The sequence below is a fragment of the Ictalurus punctatus genome, chromosome 15 (assembly GCF_001660625.3).
Source record: "Ictalurus punctatus breed USDA103 chromosome 15, Coco_2.0, whole genome shotgun sequence".
Classification (NCBI taxonomy): domain Eukaryota; kingdom Metazoa; phylum Chordata; class Actinopteri; order Siluriformes; family Ictaluridae; genus Ictalurus; species Ictalurus punctatus.
The window spans coordinates 21,127,727-21,145,184 of record NC_030430.2 but is presented as its reverse complement, the minus strand read 5'-3'; the positions used below and the strand labels follow the sequence as shown (position 1 = coordinate 21,145,184).

The following is a 17,458-nucleotide window of genomic DNA, read 5'->3' as shown; positions in this document are numbered from 1 at the left end:
TTCTTTTCAGCAGCTCAGTTGCCTCTCATCGCCTGCACTGAACACATAACTCCACATGGCCACAGACGGAAAGAGGCAGACAGGTGTGTAAAGAGACAGGAAGGAGGGTTGGGTACAGAGCAAGGATAACTAGCTAGGGAAGTGGTAGCTCAGCGGTTAAGACGTTGGACTTCTGATCGGAAGGTTGTGAGTTCAAGGCCCTTAACCCTCAGTTGTATAAATGAGATAAGGGCGTCTGCCAAAATCTGTAATGTAATGTAGCTAATGGGTACAGAGCATGGCTAACTGTGCTTTGTTTTATAGAAATGGATATATCATGGGTTGGGTATAAAAATAAGATAAAATAAAACAGCATAGAATCACGCCAAGTCAAACAAACTCAGAAGAACATCTGAAACTGAAACTGATGTTACAAGCCACCAAACATTTTCAAGTCTGAGCTCAGGTTTTCAAAATTATTCATGAAATTAGAAGCACATTCAGTAGATTGACGAAACTGTGAATAACTTGGTTGCTTTGGAGATAAACACAGCTTTCAAATTTCCTTCCTCATTATTTCACTTCATTTCATTTTAGCTCCACCACTGACAAACGGTGTCTTTTCAAAAGTTTGTACGTACACGCAACATAGTAATAGAAATGTTCTGGGCCTGAGGGTTGATATATTCACTGTGATATTCACCACACCAGGCCATGAAACTGCTTGCCAGTCAATTGTCCAATTACTATTGAGCCTGTGAAAATGGCAGGTAATGAAGGCTTTAATTCCTAAATGGTTAATGTGATATTTTTGTTAAATCCCTTGAATTAAAGCTGAAAGTCTACACTTCAGTAACACCTTGACTGTGTCATATCAAAGCCATTGTGGAGGTAAAATTACCAAAATTGTATCACTGTCCAAATACTTATGGACCTGACCTTGTGAGGTTTACATAAAAATATTGAATTAATCTTGCAAACATGATTTCATTGCTTACACTAAATTGAAATTAAACAAAAATTTAATCTACTAGCTTGAATTATTTCATCATTTGATCCTGACCTTGGGTAAATGTGTTTAAAAAAAAAAAAAAAGGTTCATGCTGATTTTATCCCAGGGCTTTAAATACATTAGCAAATCATCTTGGCTGTACAAAAACAAATAAAGAAAATGGTGTATGCAAATCTCATTAAATATGGTTTTACCCCACGGTGAATAAAATTTGAACAAAACGAAGCAAACGGCTTTAAAATGGTGTTCATGTAAACCAATTCATTCACGTGTACCAACCATACCCAAGTTATGCAAAGTGTAAGAGATGAATTTATGTTGAAGTAACATTTCATTTGTGTGCAAGCGAGGTACACATTTGAATCAAAAATATTTTAATGAACTTTAAGGGTATTTTTACAGGATTGTACATACAGTAAATAACACTATGTAAATATGCAAACATTCTGACTGTATTGGAAAGTTTGTATTAATCAGAATGGTCACAGTGCTCGGAAAATTCTCACTAGGCTCTGGTTAACAAAGCAATCTTAGAAGAAAATAGACACACATATATACACATATAAATAAATAAATAAATAAATAAATAAATAAGTTTTGATATAGTGATTTAAAATTCAGATGGTAGCAATGTTGGCTTTGACTTGTGCTTTGGAAGTTTTGGAAGCGAGAACTGTATGTGTACCTTGCATGTGTAAATTAAAAACTATTTCTTGGCATATGACAAGATGGAATATCACGATTATGTAATTTATAATTAGATACAGTAATTACATTAAAAATAGTACTATACAAAAAAATAAATCTAAACAAAAACTGTCTCTGAAGTTTGGTTAGCAAAAGGCATTCTAAAATTTCTAACCCTTTTTTTTTTTTTTTTTTTTTTTTTTTTAAATAGTCTTTTCATAGTTAAAGACAAAAGAGCTGTGGCATGTGTAGGCACTCTCACCAGAGAAGATGGAGAAGGTTGCGAGTGATCAGCTGCTCTCTGACTGTGCTGACACGGGCGCTCAAAAGCAGGTGGGAACAGAAACGTGTTGCGCTGACTGAGGCTCTGCCCTGTGGCTTCGTCCCAGGGGAGCCGCTGCCATCACTGTGACCTCTGCCTGCTGCAGCACCACCTCTCAAACAGTTCACATAGTTTCAGACAGAGGAAGATGGAGAGAGATATCATGTATGATCAGTTTTGAAATCGAAAAAAACCCACAAAAATAAATATACAGACAAGCAACATAAACTAGGTAAATTATATGCTATGGTCTTCACAGACATCAGACCTATACCTTCATCTACTATAGGTGCAGAGACATGTACAATCTGTGCCAAGGCATATTAAAGCTGTTCTGGTGGGCCAACACCTTACACACTTCACCTCAGTATTTCGGCTATCGAACAAACTTGAGAATAATGTGATACACTCTGCATTAACCATGTCGCAGAACTTCATGACATTAGCACTTAATGCGATATAAACCACATTAACTACTCTCGTCCGTTTACCTGTAGGATCACTTGCAACACGGAAGATGTCCTTCTTGGACAAAGTACATGAACTGTATGAGTCAGTGGACTGTAATTTATTTTTTAGCATTTAAAAAATAATTTTTATTGTATTATATTTCAAGACATAGTTATTAACATTATTAAATTATCTTAAATTAAATAACAGTATTTATTTTATTTATATTAAATTGTAGTAATTATTAAATTATGGATTTTAATTTCCATTCCATCATGAATATCCGTTTTATTTTTACTATATAAAGCACTTTGTGGTTTTAGATTAAAGCATAAAGTAAACCTAAATTTATACATTTCGTTCCTTGTTATTTTTTATTGTTATGCAAGTCTGTACATAACCTTCAGTTACATACGTTAAGGACCCTTAAATATCCAAAAAAAAAAAACCAAAACAAAAAAAACAAAAAAAACAAAAAAAAAACAAGAAGAACCCTTTAAGACCTGTATGGCACAGGAAACTCGGTTATCCCACACTCCACATATACTATTTACAACCAACACAAAATATTTTAACTCAAATGAATTGTTATAACTTAACAATCCTATCATGTGTGGTCATCAGAAAACCTTCCCTTATCTTGCTTCATCACAAACCTACAATAGTGCAGATGTGTGGTTTATGTGCTAAAAAGACATTTTAGATAGCATAATATCCTCATGAAACCAGTTTCCCTTCCTGGAGTCTCGTTTTGTTCCACTGGGCAGACAGGATGGGGAAAAAAAAGAAAAATAAAAAAGTGAAGGAGAGATGAAGAAAGAGCGATTGGACATTAAAGTGCAGTCTCAAACCTCTCGCTCTTTTTCTCCCTTGCTTTTTTGTCTCTCTGTGGCACTAATCCACTGGGCAAACAACACAAACTCCCAGTAAATGAAAGGTCCTGATCCACAGGGGCGAGATGAGGGATAAAGCATCGTGATTAAGATTGTATTAATGGGGCCATAGGAGGCTGGAAGGCTTTAATCAGTGGTTGTGCTGCCTTAATCCCTTGCCTTTAAGCTGCTGCTAACACTGTGATCCTCCCTCCTCCTCGGTCACTCGCACTCACGCACACTCTCGAAAAAGATGGCCAAGGTGCCAGAGCAGGAGCCCAGTGAAATCGAGATGGAGCAAGCGAGACCCCGGGAGCAGCTGCGAGGAGAAACGAGGGAGATGTGGGGCCCGAGGGAAGAGGAGCTTTGGGAAAGGAAAGACAAAGAGAGGCAGAAATAAAAGGATAAGAACAAGTTGGAGTGACAGGGAAAGAGAAAAACGACAAAGGGTGTGATGAAGATTCACATCCATGTCACATTTATTCATGTTTGCAAGCATTTGTCTCTCTTGCTCACAAATATGAGACAGAAGAAAAAAAACGCCAAATTTTTGATTAAACCAAATGATGCAAGCTGTTTGCTGATTTAAATTGCTCATCAGAGTGGTTCATAAAGTAATAAACCCGGCAGCGAAAGCTGTATAATAGTTTATATTAGGGAAAGTTTTCAGTTAAGAGTTAGAGAAGAATTACGACTAGGCATTGCAGTGCGATATTGTGAGGTGAGGCTAAAAGGTTGAGTCCAGGCCGTGAGCACAGACCCCTGCCAGAGTGCTAGGATGTCAGAGTTAAAGAGCTTCTAATGGGATGGTGATGCGGTCGTGTTTACCCTGCCTCCCCCCTTCCACACGCCTACTGCATTGTGGACGTGGCCCAGCTTTGAGCCTCTACAATGGCTGGAGAGGAGGGACAGATGGATGGAGGCACAAAAAGAAGGCAAGGTAGGAGGGCCAGGCCGTGTGAGAGAGGGAGTCCTCCGTCCTGCTCACGCTGCTCACCGTGCAAAGAAATGGAGAAATAAAGAGAAAGCGATGGAAAGGAAAGAAAGAAATGGAAAAGGGGAGGGCAAGAGGTCGCAGCGGGATTTGGAGTACTATAGATTATAGTCTACACACACCCTGGAATACAGTATCTGCCTAGATTTGCCTGGAGCATACAAAATACTAAGAATGATAATGAGTTTATACAGTCACCTGGAAAAGTTGATGGATTGGCTCTATACTTCGATACTACAATTGACATTTATGTTCATCTTGTATATTAACAATTTTGTACGTATAATGATGATCAAGCAGGTTGGTTATAATATGGGAACAAAATAATATATATGGAGTTAATACAAACAGTGTGCAGTTTCAAGGGTGGATAATGATGGAAGAAGTAGGATCTATTCATAATAAAAGTGTTTTGTCCTTATGGGGGGAAAAATAATAAAATCACATACATGTCACGTGATCATGTGAGTAAAATGAAAATCACATGAGAAGATGCACATGTGGAAAAAAAAAATGAATTGGGGGAAAAAAAATTAGATCAGACCCTGCTTTTTTGTGACTTTTTTTTTTTTTTTTTTAAGCTCCCCAGGGCAACAAACATGTCTACAAGCTTCTTGCTCGTCCGTGTTTGAAAACTGATCTACATTGACATTTGGCTAGCTATTAAATATTTCATCTACAATCAAAGACTGCAATGAGATGTTTGGTAAATAATTCAAGATTTTGCAGTAGGATAAATGCATCAACAACAGGCTAAAACACTGTGCTTTTAAGGTTAATGCGTATGTTCGATATATTTAAATATGTTTCAAATGTGATCCATCTATATGGATCAGAGCTGGTACATTTTTAAAGTAAAAAAGAAAAAAAAAACAACAAACTTAACAGTAAACTGCTGATACTTTCTAAACGACTTCCTAAAACTAAAATCACCATGCTCATTTGTTGAGCCACAAGCGCACAGCCTTCATTCAGTGACCTCACGTGCTCTTGTGAGTTTAACCCTACACCTCCAGGTGAGCCCCTCATCATTAATTTGCGCCGCATGTAATAAGCACTGAATGGCTTTGATTATGGGGTTGGGTTGAAGTGGGGGGGGTGTTGAGTGGAGGTGAGGGAGATGGGGAAAGGCCCCTCCAGTGTAAGATGAGAGCTGAGGGACTGGGAGGGTGGACCTGCACACAGCAACAGATGGGCCCCAATGGTGCTCTCAGGTTGTAAACTTTCTGTTGGGAACATCTGTCCGTTTGTCCATATGCCACACACTCGCCCGAGCAAAATGATTTGCTCACCAGCCAGTATGTGAAGTGCGGGCACTCGTCAAACTCATCAGCCAGAGGTGGTTAGTGCATATTATTTTGCATATATGGGGATGAAAATGAATCCAAAGACTAACTGCCAACGCTAATTCCTTGATTAACATACACCCTAAATATTGCACAAATCCACAGCACCTGCTGCACTTGGCTGGTGTTCTACATCGTGTCTCCAACTACAAAAATGTTTTCTTAAGTGATTATATGGTGGTTTCCTGTTACATCATTTTTCCACCAAAATGTTGTATTTTTCAATTTGCTCTGTACTGAGGGGATAAAGCAGAATTAAGCAGCTGAGTGAGGCTCTGTATCCAAAGAGCTGCATTACACATTAATCCAGAGCAGAGTAAGGGGGAGATGGGATAGTACTTCTAATCCTACTTCTCCCCCAAGACCACCCCCCCTTTTATTCATCTATGAAGTGAAGCAAATCATGTCACAAACCAGCATAAAAACAGAACAGGAATTTGTGTTTAATTCCTCCCGATGATGTAAGGTGCATCTTTGTAATAAAGTATGTGTCTGATACAGAAAGTACACATTCATTCAGCAGTATAATAAAAAGGTCATAATGATCTACAGGGTTGCATTTCAGTTAATGCAATTTGAAATGTATTCTTGAGCCCAACGTTTAGTAGAACGCTATATGTTACATTTGTCTTGGAAAATGTTGCCTGGGACGTAAATATCAGGAGTTCTAAGACCTTTTAGAGTTAAGTAACCTCATATATTGTAAAATTTTTAATAGTTAAAAAAATGTGCATCATTAAAAAAAGTGAGGCACATTACTTCAATGTGTATGGTACTTTGGCAATTTATTGCATTTTTCCATTTGCTGCTCAGGACCCATTTTAAATGAATTTGTCAATATATTATAGTTGACCAAAAATTGTTGTACATATAAATAATGGTGGGCTTCCAACATTAACACATTTCCTAGATGTTATGTTTTTCCACAACCCCTTTTGAGAGTCACTGCCTTATACACTCCAATAAAGTTTGCACAAAAACATGGTCGTACTCAAATAATTACAGAAAATCTGTTTGTCTTTGCATTTTTTGTTTATGCTGAACCCATCAGAATAATTCACCTTTAAAAAGGCAAAAAACAAACTCATTACATGAAGGTAAAATTGATATCTAGTAAGATAGTCCTGTGTAAAGGTCACAGAGATGACTAGATGTAGCATGTGTAAAAACCTCTGCACCAAATTGAATGCCATACTGCCTTAGCCAGGAAAATGTCATGTTCTACCTTCACGTAGAAGTATGCAGCATTAGTTTGGGATGTGTTTGCGTCTTCTCCTATACACAGTGTCCAAAGTGACAGATGTTGCTTGGGCAACAGTTGGTATTGAGGGGGAGGAGCTTAAGACCATCTGCCCAGGGTCAAGGTTTGGATGAGTGGGGGCTTTTTTTTTTTTTTTTAAATAAATTTAAAAAAAAAAAAAAAAGTGTGGCTAAATGGCTAAAAATGTGGTAAACGTTTCATTTATTCAGTTCTGTTAGGCGCCTGCAGGATTTGGTCAGGATTTGTGGGAAGGCAGAGCAAATACTGCTAGGATTCAGTGCCCCCCTCATCACATTGCACGGGTCAAGTGAAGAACCCTGCATGACACTGCCTCCATGTGGCCTGCTGAGACAGCAAATGGTTATATTTTTGAGCCAAATTAAACATGGACTTGAAGAGACAATATTTATTAATATTCAAATGATTACAAATAAGAATAAAAAAAACTACAAGATCTCAAAAAGTAGTCTCAGATTTCTGCTGGTGACATCCACTTGGTCACGGAAGTAAGCGATCTTCATGTGTGCCATTTTCCTCTGAGTTGAGAAAGGATGAAGTTGTACACTGAGTGGCAGTTCAAACTTATGCCATCTTTAAAATAAAGACCAAAAGTATTTTTCCAAGCAGTCTTTCTTACCAAGTAATTGACCATCCGCCCATGTTCAAGACGGAAAAAGTCAACAGCAGTGAGCTCGTCAGGGGATTTCATCTGTAGGAATCCACAGTCTGGAGAGCGTTTAGCATGCTCAAACCTTTGAACACAGATTAAGCACATTTCAGTGAACAAAGTTCACACAGCCTAGATATAGCACTGTGTCCAGAGTATAGCCATCTTACCGATTCATTTGCTCCAAAAACACCTGATGTAGTTAATTATGTTTTAAAAACAGGGAAAAAAAAAAACCCCTCTATGCTACAGATCAGATCTCTAGCATACATATTGCACATCCCTGCTCTAATTTGTGAACGTGTTGAAGACAGCAGGGGATGGTGATTTATTCACTGCTAATGAAGGCAGGCCTACCAGGGAATATCTTCTGGCTCCCAGCCTTCCAACTCTTTGAGGCAGTAGAAACAGCAAGCCACATCAGGTTCATTCTCACTAGGGCAGTGCACAAAACCTGCCTTGGCCATCTGTAGGTAAAGAAAGGAGATACAATTCTATTGGACTAGTAAAAACGGTATACATCTACACCAAGTTCATTAGTTGTACGTTTGCGTTTACTCTGAAGTACACCATTACTACACAAGCCTCACAGAATCAGTACAGGTTAATATAATACAGTCTGTACAGGATTTCAGTTTTTTGCGATTGTTGCAGCCAAAAATGCTTGATTTTGCTGCAGCTTTTCCCAAAATTTACAGTTCAACTCAGTTTTGCACTTGTTTGCAGAAAACTAACTAATTGGCAAAATTGCAATTGCACACAGTTATTTCACAGTGATCGTTGGTAAATGAAGCCTTTTAGCTGTTTGACAGCCCTCTTCAGTTCATTTGTCTGAACGCGGGTTGTGATGACGTCACATGATGCATCTTGACCCAAATCTGTGGCAATTTTGAAAAATTGCAAGTGCCTTAGAATATTGTGGCGTTTGCGTTCATTTCTGCAATCGCAAAATCCTGAGGGACTGAAGCGACATAGACAGACATGCAACACTCATTCCAAAAGTGAGTGTCATTATGCTTAAATTAAATGAGCTACAAATTAAATTTTCATACATTACATAACTTTTTAACTGATATTTGCCATGCCACACACTGCCTACATTTAGGGCACTTATATCAAGCCAGCCAAGAGGGTGAATGCAAGCATACTTTGAGAAAGAACTTAAATACACTTGGGTTGCCTTTTGTTCACTAGTTATTTCATAGATTTGAATACACAGTTTAAAAGCTGATAAAAAAACAAAAAAAAAACCACAAACAAGTCTGATCAAATTATTCTAAGCACAGTGCAGGCTCTACTGGTTCAGGGCAGTGGTAGCACAGTGGTTGGGCTACTGATCAGAAGGTAGTGTTCAAATCCCAGCACAACCGATCTGCCACTGCTGGGCCCTTCACCAAGGCCCTTAACCCTCAACTGCTCAGTTGCATAAATTAAATAAAATGTAAGTCATTCTGGATAAGGGCATCTGCCAAATGCCTTAAATTTAATGTAAGTGTTACATCACATAAACCTAATAAACAACTGCAGAAATAAGTAGAAACAGAGCAGCACAGTGGTTAGAGGGTAGTTTTGCTGCCTCACAGCTCTAGGTGCCTGGTTAGATCTGGAGTTGTGGTCTGTTTGGAGTTTTAGACGTTCTCATGTCTGCATGGGTTTCCTCGAAGTTCTTCAGCCTCCTCCCCAAAACAACAACAACAAAAAACCCCACCACACACACACACACACACACACACACACACACACACACACACACACACACACACACACACACACACACACACACGCGCGCTGTGAAAGAGTGTGAATTAGATGAACTGGTGTATTCCTGCTTCAAACCCAGTGTTCCCAAGATAGGCTACAGGATCCACCATGGCCTTAACCAGTGGTTACTGAAGACAAATGAGAACCCAGAACCAGTTTTCAGAGTTGTATTGTTATACTTGGCACAAACAAATTCAAGTATATTCAGATATTCTAGTAAGCAATCTCAAAAGTAAAAAGATGTTGATATACTTGAGCCATTTCTGCTCAAGTAGGACATTAACATACTTATACTGCGCTTGGATATACGTGAAGTCATTTTAGCTGGGCTTGGGGTGAAATATGGGGCTGTTTATTAGCAGTGTTTAACCACAGGGAACTCACAACAAAACCCAACACCTGTCAGAGAGCTAATCAGTGTACTGTCCAGAGTAAAGATTACAGCACGAAGCCAACTCATTAATGCATGGAGTGAAATAAGACCAGCGCTCAGGACGTTAAACTAATGGCCGAAATGTTTTATTTACTAGCAACCCAGTGAGTGGTGTTTTGTAACTCACCTGCTCAGGTGTGCACTGACAATCCTCACGAAAAGGCCAGTCTGCAAACGTCTGTAAACGCTTCTCATAGCTGTACATTTGGTCAAAAGTCAAGAATCTGGCAGCAATAACGTCTGAATAATTCATAACGACACACACGTTTAATAAAAGCCGTCTATAATGAAAACACAGCCTCAAAAAACACGTTTTTGTGCTGTCAGAAAAGCAGTTAATCAAGCAAGGCGGATCTAATTAAGCAGCCATGATTGATATGGTTCAGCTGAGGTAAAATGGTGGTTATTTTTCAATAATGTGTGGCCATGGATTAACTTATTAAAGCCATGAGTCACGTTTCTTGAGCTCTATTTTTTTTTTTTTTTTTTTTTTGCCCATGAAGTACTTAACTCATTGTATTTAAAAATGAATGAACCACTGAGGAAATCAATTGTATTGACTGTTTTTGCTACAGGAACCTAGCAAGGACATGACTGATAATAGGGGAGAGTGGGGTTAGTTGTAACAGTTGTTCCCAACTCTTTTCAAGGCAAAGTAGCTAGTGCTGTCTTCAGGTCATAATTACGAGGTGAAAGTGCTTCAAAGGCACCACAATGTCATAATTACAACTTGGGAACTTGTATTTCTCTATTAACCCAGACTTCTGAATTAGAGGCACCTCAGTGGCTATGTTTACACGCACATCAATATAACAAAATCAATGGGGATTTGGCGATATTCTAATTAGTGTTGAGTCAAATAGGCTAATGCCGCAATCCGATCAATCGATTCAGATATAAGCACTATTCGGATGGGACTAGTTTTCCAGGGGGACATTACAGAAGTTTGTGTTTCACAGACGTACATTGCAATTTTAATTCTGTTCGAATCACACAACCGCTGTTTTTTTTTTTTTTCTCATTCGCAAATGTTTTTCTCACATAACCGCTATAAAAAAAAATTCCGGAGCAAATTATCTATTGTTTTTTGGCTAACTCGGTGAGCCTCTGAGAAATCGAATCCCGTCCGAATGCGAATGTCTGTGATTGCAGATAATATTGCGATTTTGTTTGTGTGTTTTGGCCAACGGGAACTACTGTTGAAGCTGCGCGCAATTCCGTATGGATGTATGGGTTTTTGCTACCCGGCGAAGAAATAAAAGATAAAATCAACAAGAAGAGCCAAATCATGTAAACTGTTAAGACTGGCCACTGTAATATCAGTGTCAGGTGATTACTCACCTTCATTTTTGCACTCAGTTATATAATGTTTTAATTATACAAGTAATCACGTCTTTATTTCAGTGGGTTTGTTATGAGCAGCCAGTTCTATAAAATCATGTGCAGTTTATTTTAGTAAGTTTTTTTAAAAAAAAGTAATTTTGGTAAATTAAAATTAAATAAAAAAACTAAGAAATTTAACTTTTTAAATTTAAAAGTACTTATGCACACAATACACGCATCCAGAGCATGTGATCTTCTGCAATGCCCAGATGTTGTAAACAGACCCTCCCACCTCTGTAATAAACATGGAGATGTTAGTCCCGTCCGAATCGGTATATGGAATCACAGACAAGAATTGCAACTCAAACTACATTTAGAAAACTAGTCCCGTCCAATTAGTGCTTAAGACAATATTCTGATCCCCCAAATTCTGATTTGGGCGGGGCCTGTAACAATGTGACGTCACATTGGAGAGAAAACGCGACCGACTCATTTTGAGACACTGTTTAGGATTTATGGGGAATATTAAGGTGGTTGTGTACACACACTGCCAACACACGTTTATGTTCAAACACCATGTAAAAGTGAATTTGGATAATAGGTCTCCTTTAAAATTACATTATGAATTTGTATATGTCTCCCTCTGCTGGAGAAATTAAGTACTGAACCCACATAAAGATTTTGTTTCCTGTGTGTGTGTGTGCGTGTGTGTGTGTGTGTGTGTGTGTGTGTGTGTACGTGATGACTATAAAAAAGAATTTCTATACTGAGAAAAATACGGAAATGTTGTTTACTTGAAGCTCACTGATAATGGAAATATAAGGGCAGTTGTTGAATCCAGTCAATAAACTTGATTAAACACAATTTAACAAAAAATAAGTTATACTTTAAAAATTAGGAACAGAATTAGGAACAATTTCTGCTATTTGGATTTGCCCAGATCTAGAAGCTGCTAGAAGGTAACAATCACTGACCCAATGGTAGACAAATCATAAATGCATTAGCTAACTGACTAAGCAAGTAAAAGCTCTAGTGTGCTGCCCAGTCCCATGGTTTGCTTGCCTGGAAATCAATTAACTAGGCGAAAACATGATAGTTTTAGCTAATTTAATGTAATAATGTAGTTAGATAAAGGTGCATTAGGTAAGATTTCTCAAAATTTGTCAAGATTATATTTCTAACAGTTAATTAGTTAAAGCTGAATAAGATTTTAATGATTCCCCCACCAAAACAGAATTAGCATGCTAACTAGAGTTAGCATTAGCAAGTATTGTCATGGATAATAAAATGATAGTAAAATGCCTGGATAATAAAGATATTAATAAGTATTTGCATTAAAAAGTAACAAAAATAAAAAGTAACAGTGTTGTGATGATAATTTGAGAAATGGCAAGAGCATGGCTGGTGTTTTCCCCCTCGAAAGGTCTTTTGTTTCGGATGTAAATGATTTGGTGATTGTTAGTCTGGTAGCGATTGGTGAGGAAATGAATATGAAATCCTGCACAGATTGGACTTTACAATCCTTATCAGGGAATTTGCTACCAGGACAAATAAGAAAGAAAATCTTCTAAAGTTATGAACATGCTTTGTTGTGGATGTTGATGTTGTTGTTGTTGTTGCTGTTGTTGTTGTCGTCACTTTAATCCGCTGTCATTTATTCATGTGTTGAATGTGTAACTTTTTCTACTGCAACCAATCACAACAGACTGGGACGTTTGAGCAATCAGAGCAGAGTATGCTCTCTGAAAGGAGGTGTTTCAAATAAATCCTTTAGAACGAGTCGTTTGTGACACTGGGCGGAAAAATGTTAACACTGCAATTTAAATGATGAGCACATTAAAGTGTTTTTTGACCTTGGATGCATGTAAATCTATTGTATGAGACCTCTGAAACAAAATTAGGCACATTTCAAAACCATAATAGGTGTGCTTTAATACCAAGTCTGAACCCAAAATACATTTACTTGACAACATATTTATTATTAGATCATTATTTCAGATAATATGATACATTATTATGAGACAAAATAGTTTTTGATTATTCTCATTTAGACATTGTGACCATAGATAAATAGACAGATAGATAGATAGATAGATAGATAGATAGATAGATAACTTTATTGATCTCAGAAGGAAGTCCACATATGACATTGGCTGCAAATTGAACTACAAATACTTATGGCAAAAAAAATAAAAAAATAAATTTGAAAGTACTAGTATTCATAGTACTCATGATAAAATTACTCATAAATTATTATGGCAGGTGTGTGAGTTTCACATTTAGGTCAGAACACCCAGTTCTGAAGATATTCACTAACCCTAGTTCTCAGTAGCTAACTGCTGCAGTGTTTTTACAGGGTCCTGTAGCTCCATCATCCCTGTTCACAGCTGAACCTGCTACTCCCTGCCCTCCACCTCCACCTCCTCCTCCTCCACCATCTCCGTTCACAGACGAAGATCCAAAGCTTGATAACGATGTGGCTCAGCGTTCAGTTCTGTTCACCCAGCTCAACCAGGGAGAGGCTATTACTAAAGGTGTGCAGGAGAAGACCTTTTTTCATGTGTTAAGTTTGAGTATATGTACAAATCTATCAGCAATGGAATGATTTCATTTCAAATACTGTGTGTACATGTTGTTTAACAGTGTACACTGCCATTCATCCTACGTTATCCCTCATATAATTTGCTTGGTAATACTGCTCAAAATCTAAGTAAGTCATGTGTAAATGAGTTAAACTTCAAGAGCAAAAACAACTCTGTTTGTAATACAACTTACAGTCCTCTCTGAAACTATTGGAATGGCAAGGCCAGTTCATTTGTTTGTGCTATACACCAAAGACAAAAGATGGATATGAGATGAGAGTTTAGGATTTCAGCTTTTATTTCCTTATTTTTATTTCCTGCACCCATTCGGTGCATGTTGCTCAGTACACCAGTGGTTTAAAAATGTCAAATTGTTGTATTGGTTATGCCCAATGTTTGTGCAGTGCCTCTGATTTATTCTCCCTCTTTTCTCAGCTTCAAAATGGCTTGCTTTTTTTCCCATAGACAGCTCTCTGTTCTTCATGTTGGCTTATCCTTTTGAACATCAAATGCAGTCTTCACAGGTGAAACTGAAGGCTAAAACCAAGAGTAGATATTCAGAGCTATTTATTGTTTAAACAATCAATGTAACAGGACACATCTGGGTAACAAGAAACACCTGTCAGTCACATGTTCCAGTATTTGTGCTCGCCTACAAATTGGTTGGTCTGATACAAGATGTGCTACGTTCTATGCAATTTAGCACATCTTTCATTCCAGGAAATAAAAACTGAAACAAATCAGTTGACCTTGCTGTTCATTAGACATTTATGTTGAAAACGTTGAAAAAAGCATTGAAAAAAACAAACAAAAAACAACTCGCTCTTTTACTGGCAGCTCACACAGTAACAGGCCAGGCAGTTAGAAACCGCGAGCACAAAAGAACATGCCGAAAAAACACAAATAAGCACCGAACTGCATTTATGCACTAGCATAAAAAACATAATCTAACAGAACAACATTTACATTAAACGAGGATGGCACAGAGAATCACGGTTACGTCAACTGGGGGTCACTACAGCAGCACAGTGATGCTGCAATATATATGCAGTACTGTGCAGAAGTCTTAGGCACATGCAAAGAAATGCTGTAGAGCAAAGATGCCTTCAAAAATACTGAAATTAAATGTTTCTACATTAACAAAAATACTGTAAAGAGCAGTATACAGTAATAAATGAAACAAAGGCAATATTTGGTGTGATCACCAAAAAAAAAAAAAAAAAAGCAGTCTCAGGTAGAATTAGTGCAGTTTTATAAGGAAATGATTCCCCCCCCAATTTTTTTCCCACCATTATGTCCCTTTAGGGGCTCCATACTTTTCTACTGTTAATCAACTCATGAATTCTCCTGTCCCCCTAATTTCTGCCACTTCTGAACTCTGTCAGTCGTTCCTTAACCCCTTTCAAAATAAGCTTGATTCTATTTACAAACTCTTTTGATCAAGTGTCCCTCCAGACTCGCTACAGGATTTTCATACTCACTGCCAGATAGGTACCTTTACTGATTTCATTCCCACTACTCCATCTGCTGTTTCTGAGTTAATTAGTAAATCTAATTCTACTTCCTGTCAGCTTGATCCTGACTCCACTGCCTTACTTAAGCTTTGCCTGCCTGTTTTCTCAGTGCCTATTTCCCACCTCATCAATAGAATATTTAGTCCTGGATTTATCCCTTCAGAACTCAGAACTATTGCTGTCATTCGAGTTTTAAAAAAGCCTAGCTTGGAAACCCTCAGATCTTAAAAAACTTCCGCCCAATTTCTAATCTACCTTTCTTGGCTAAAATATTGGAGAAAGTGGTTGCTTCTCAGATTCTCTCCTACTTAAGGTCTTATGATCTCTTTGAATCCTTGCAGTCTGGCTTACGTCCACTTCACAGCACTGAGACGGCACTAGTCAGAGTTGAATAAAACTATGTAAGACCTTATTGGGTCAGATGTTCACACTTGGTCCATTTCAGTGCTCCAGTGTGATCTCAGATCCAAGACTCATTATTTTTGCATATGTGAACACAACAAATGAACTCTAAATAAAGTAACCTACAAGCGAACCATACTCAGTGTTGTACTCAACAACTACCTGCTGAATTGCATTACAAGTGTTTTGAGTAATTTGTGTTATTATACAGTACGTTTACATGGACAACAATAATCCGATATTAATCCGATTAAGGCGATACTCTGATTAAGAAACTACCATGTAAACAGTGATTATTGATGACCTTAATCTGATTAAAGTCATACTCGAAGTAAACACAAATCGACTAAAAAAGACATGTGGAGTATTCCTGTTTTAGTCGCATTATCGATGTACACAGCTTAATCACACTATTAACGTCGTGTGGGAGTTTTTCACCGCATTTTGCGACAGGACACGTACACATATGGCAGTGCTCAACCATCTGATGGCAAACAAGAGATCACGGCTGCGTCCCAATCCGCGTACTTACCTACTATATAGTAGGTTAAATACACGTATTTTGGCTACTATATAGTAGGTAAGTATGCGGTTTGGGACGCAGCCCACGGCTACAACAGTCGTCCATTTGCATGTATAGCATGACAAATAATTAATTGCACTTGAAGCTTTCTCAAAATTAAAAATAAAAACACCCAAAACCGTATATGGTACCATAACGAAGACCAACTCTATGCAAAAAAATTCTGGAGGGAACGTCGGACGGCGTGGCGTGGGGACGTAATGACGTGTGCCGTTAATCGATTTATGTTCTACAACATGTAAAACAGGAACATGAAAGGAATATTCTAAAAGCAACTCATGTAAACACCTTAATCAGAATATTGTCTTATTCAGAATAAGGTCAATAATTACATTACTGCTATCCATGTAAACATAGTCATAGGCGATTATGACAAAACAAAAGTTATTAATTTTATGTACCGTGTCATAACACGATAGAAACCAAATGTATCCCTCTGCTGGAGAAATTGAGTACTGAACGACAGACGGGGATTCTGTTTCCAGCGTGCGCATGCTACTCAAAAATTTCAAATTTACGTCTAGAAATTGAGATTAAACTTGACTAATAATTAATTGGGACTAACAAAACAGAACGGACACTGTGGTTTTGTGACTATTGTTTCCTTTTATGAGACACACACTGATCAAAGCGCACAAAGTTACTCTAATTGTGCAACTATGTCATTGCAGTGACAGTCATTTCTCAATATTAATACAAAGTTTAATACAAGTCATGACTTAATATATGATTATGATCATTCCAACATGATATTAACAATTTGTTGGCGATAATGTTTGGCTGAAATTGGCCGAAGCTTATGGTGTATATGTAATACTCCAGCATTTGCGCTCAAATGTGCACTTTCTGAAACAGTATTGCACTTTACTGTGTAGTTCATTGTTGACTGTCGAGCTGTACCCAATTACCACCAACACTGTTGTGCGGCAATAAAACAATCTTGAATCCTGTCACAATCAGACAATATCAGAATAACGCGCTGTCTCTGGGAGTGGCTGGCAGGTTTATGCTGTTAACTTTTGGAATCTGTTTTTGTTTGGCAGACTCAGAGAAGGCACAGGACTGCCACTGTGTTCCTGTAACTCTATCCCTCCCTGCACCCGGCTGCTGAAATGTGCTTACTGGCCCAAAATACAGCCCTGTGCCCTTCTCCAGGAAAGTCATGCATAGTGTGTGGGCTACCATATTAATGTGTGGTTTGGAAGCTTCCTTAACTAGAGTTTGTATAGAAATTTTTCATCGAAGACACTGATTTGTGGAATGTTGATGG

At 38.0% G+C, this 17,458-nt stretch overlaps 1 protein-coding gene across 2 annotated transcripts; it reads right to left on the bottom strand.

Moving 5' to 3' along the window:
- Nucleotides 1-6,675: 6,675 nt before the first annotated feature.
- Nucleotides 6,676-10,080, bottom strand: birc5b (baculoviral IAP repeat containing 5b). Of its 2 annotated transcripts, none has more exons than XM_017486486.3 (5): nt 9,912-10,080; nt 7,948-8,057; nt 7,561-7,675; nt 7,374-7,459; nt 6,676-7,268 (listed from the first exon to the last, which is right to left on the bottom strand). In XM_017486486.3, the coding sequence occupies exons 1-5, from the start codon at nt 10,035-10,037 to the stop codon at nt 7,121-7,123; spliced, it is 585 nt and encodes a 194-aa protein (XP_017341975.1). In that variant the 5' UTR covers nt 10,038-10,080; the 3' UTR covers nt 6,676-7,120. The 2 variants fall into 2 exon arrangements, with proteins under 2 accessions (XP_017341975.1, XP_017341976.1); XM_017486487.3 differs by having other exon boundaries at nt 6,676-7,265.
- Between the last annotated feature and the right edge of the window lie 7,378 nt (nt 10,081-17,458).

Bases quoted from the DNA above. Each gene is read 5' to 3' on its own strand.
- birc5b (XM_017486486.3), bottom strand. From the start codon at position 10,037: ATGAATTATTCAGACGTTATTGCTGCCAGATTCTTGACTTTTGACCAA. The intron at 7,676-7,947 runs GTAGGCCTGCCT...CTGTGTTCAAAG, and splicing joins GAGCCAGAAGATATTCCCTG to GTTTGAGCATGCTAAACGCT. The intron at 7,460-7,560 runs GTAAGAAAGACT...TTCTCAACTCAG, and splicing joins GGCGGATGGTCAATTACTTG to AGGAAAATGGCACACATGAA.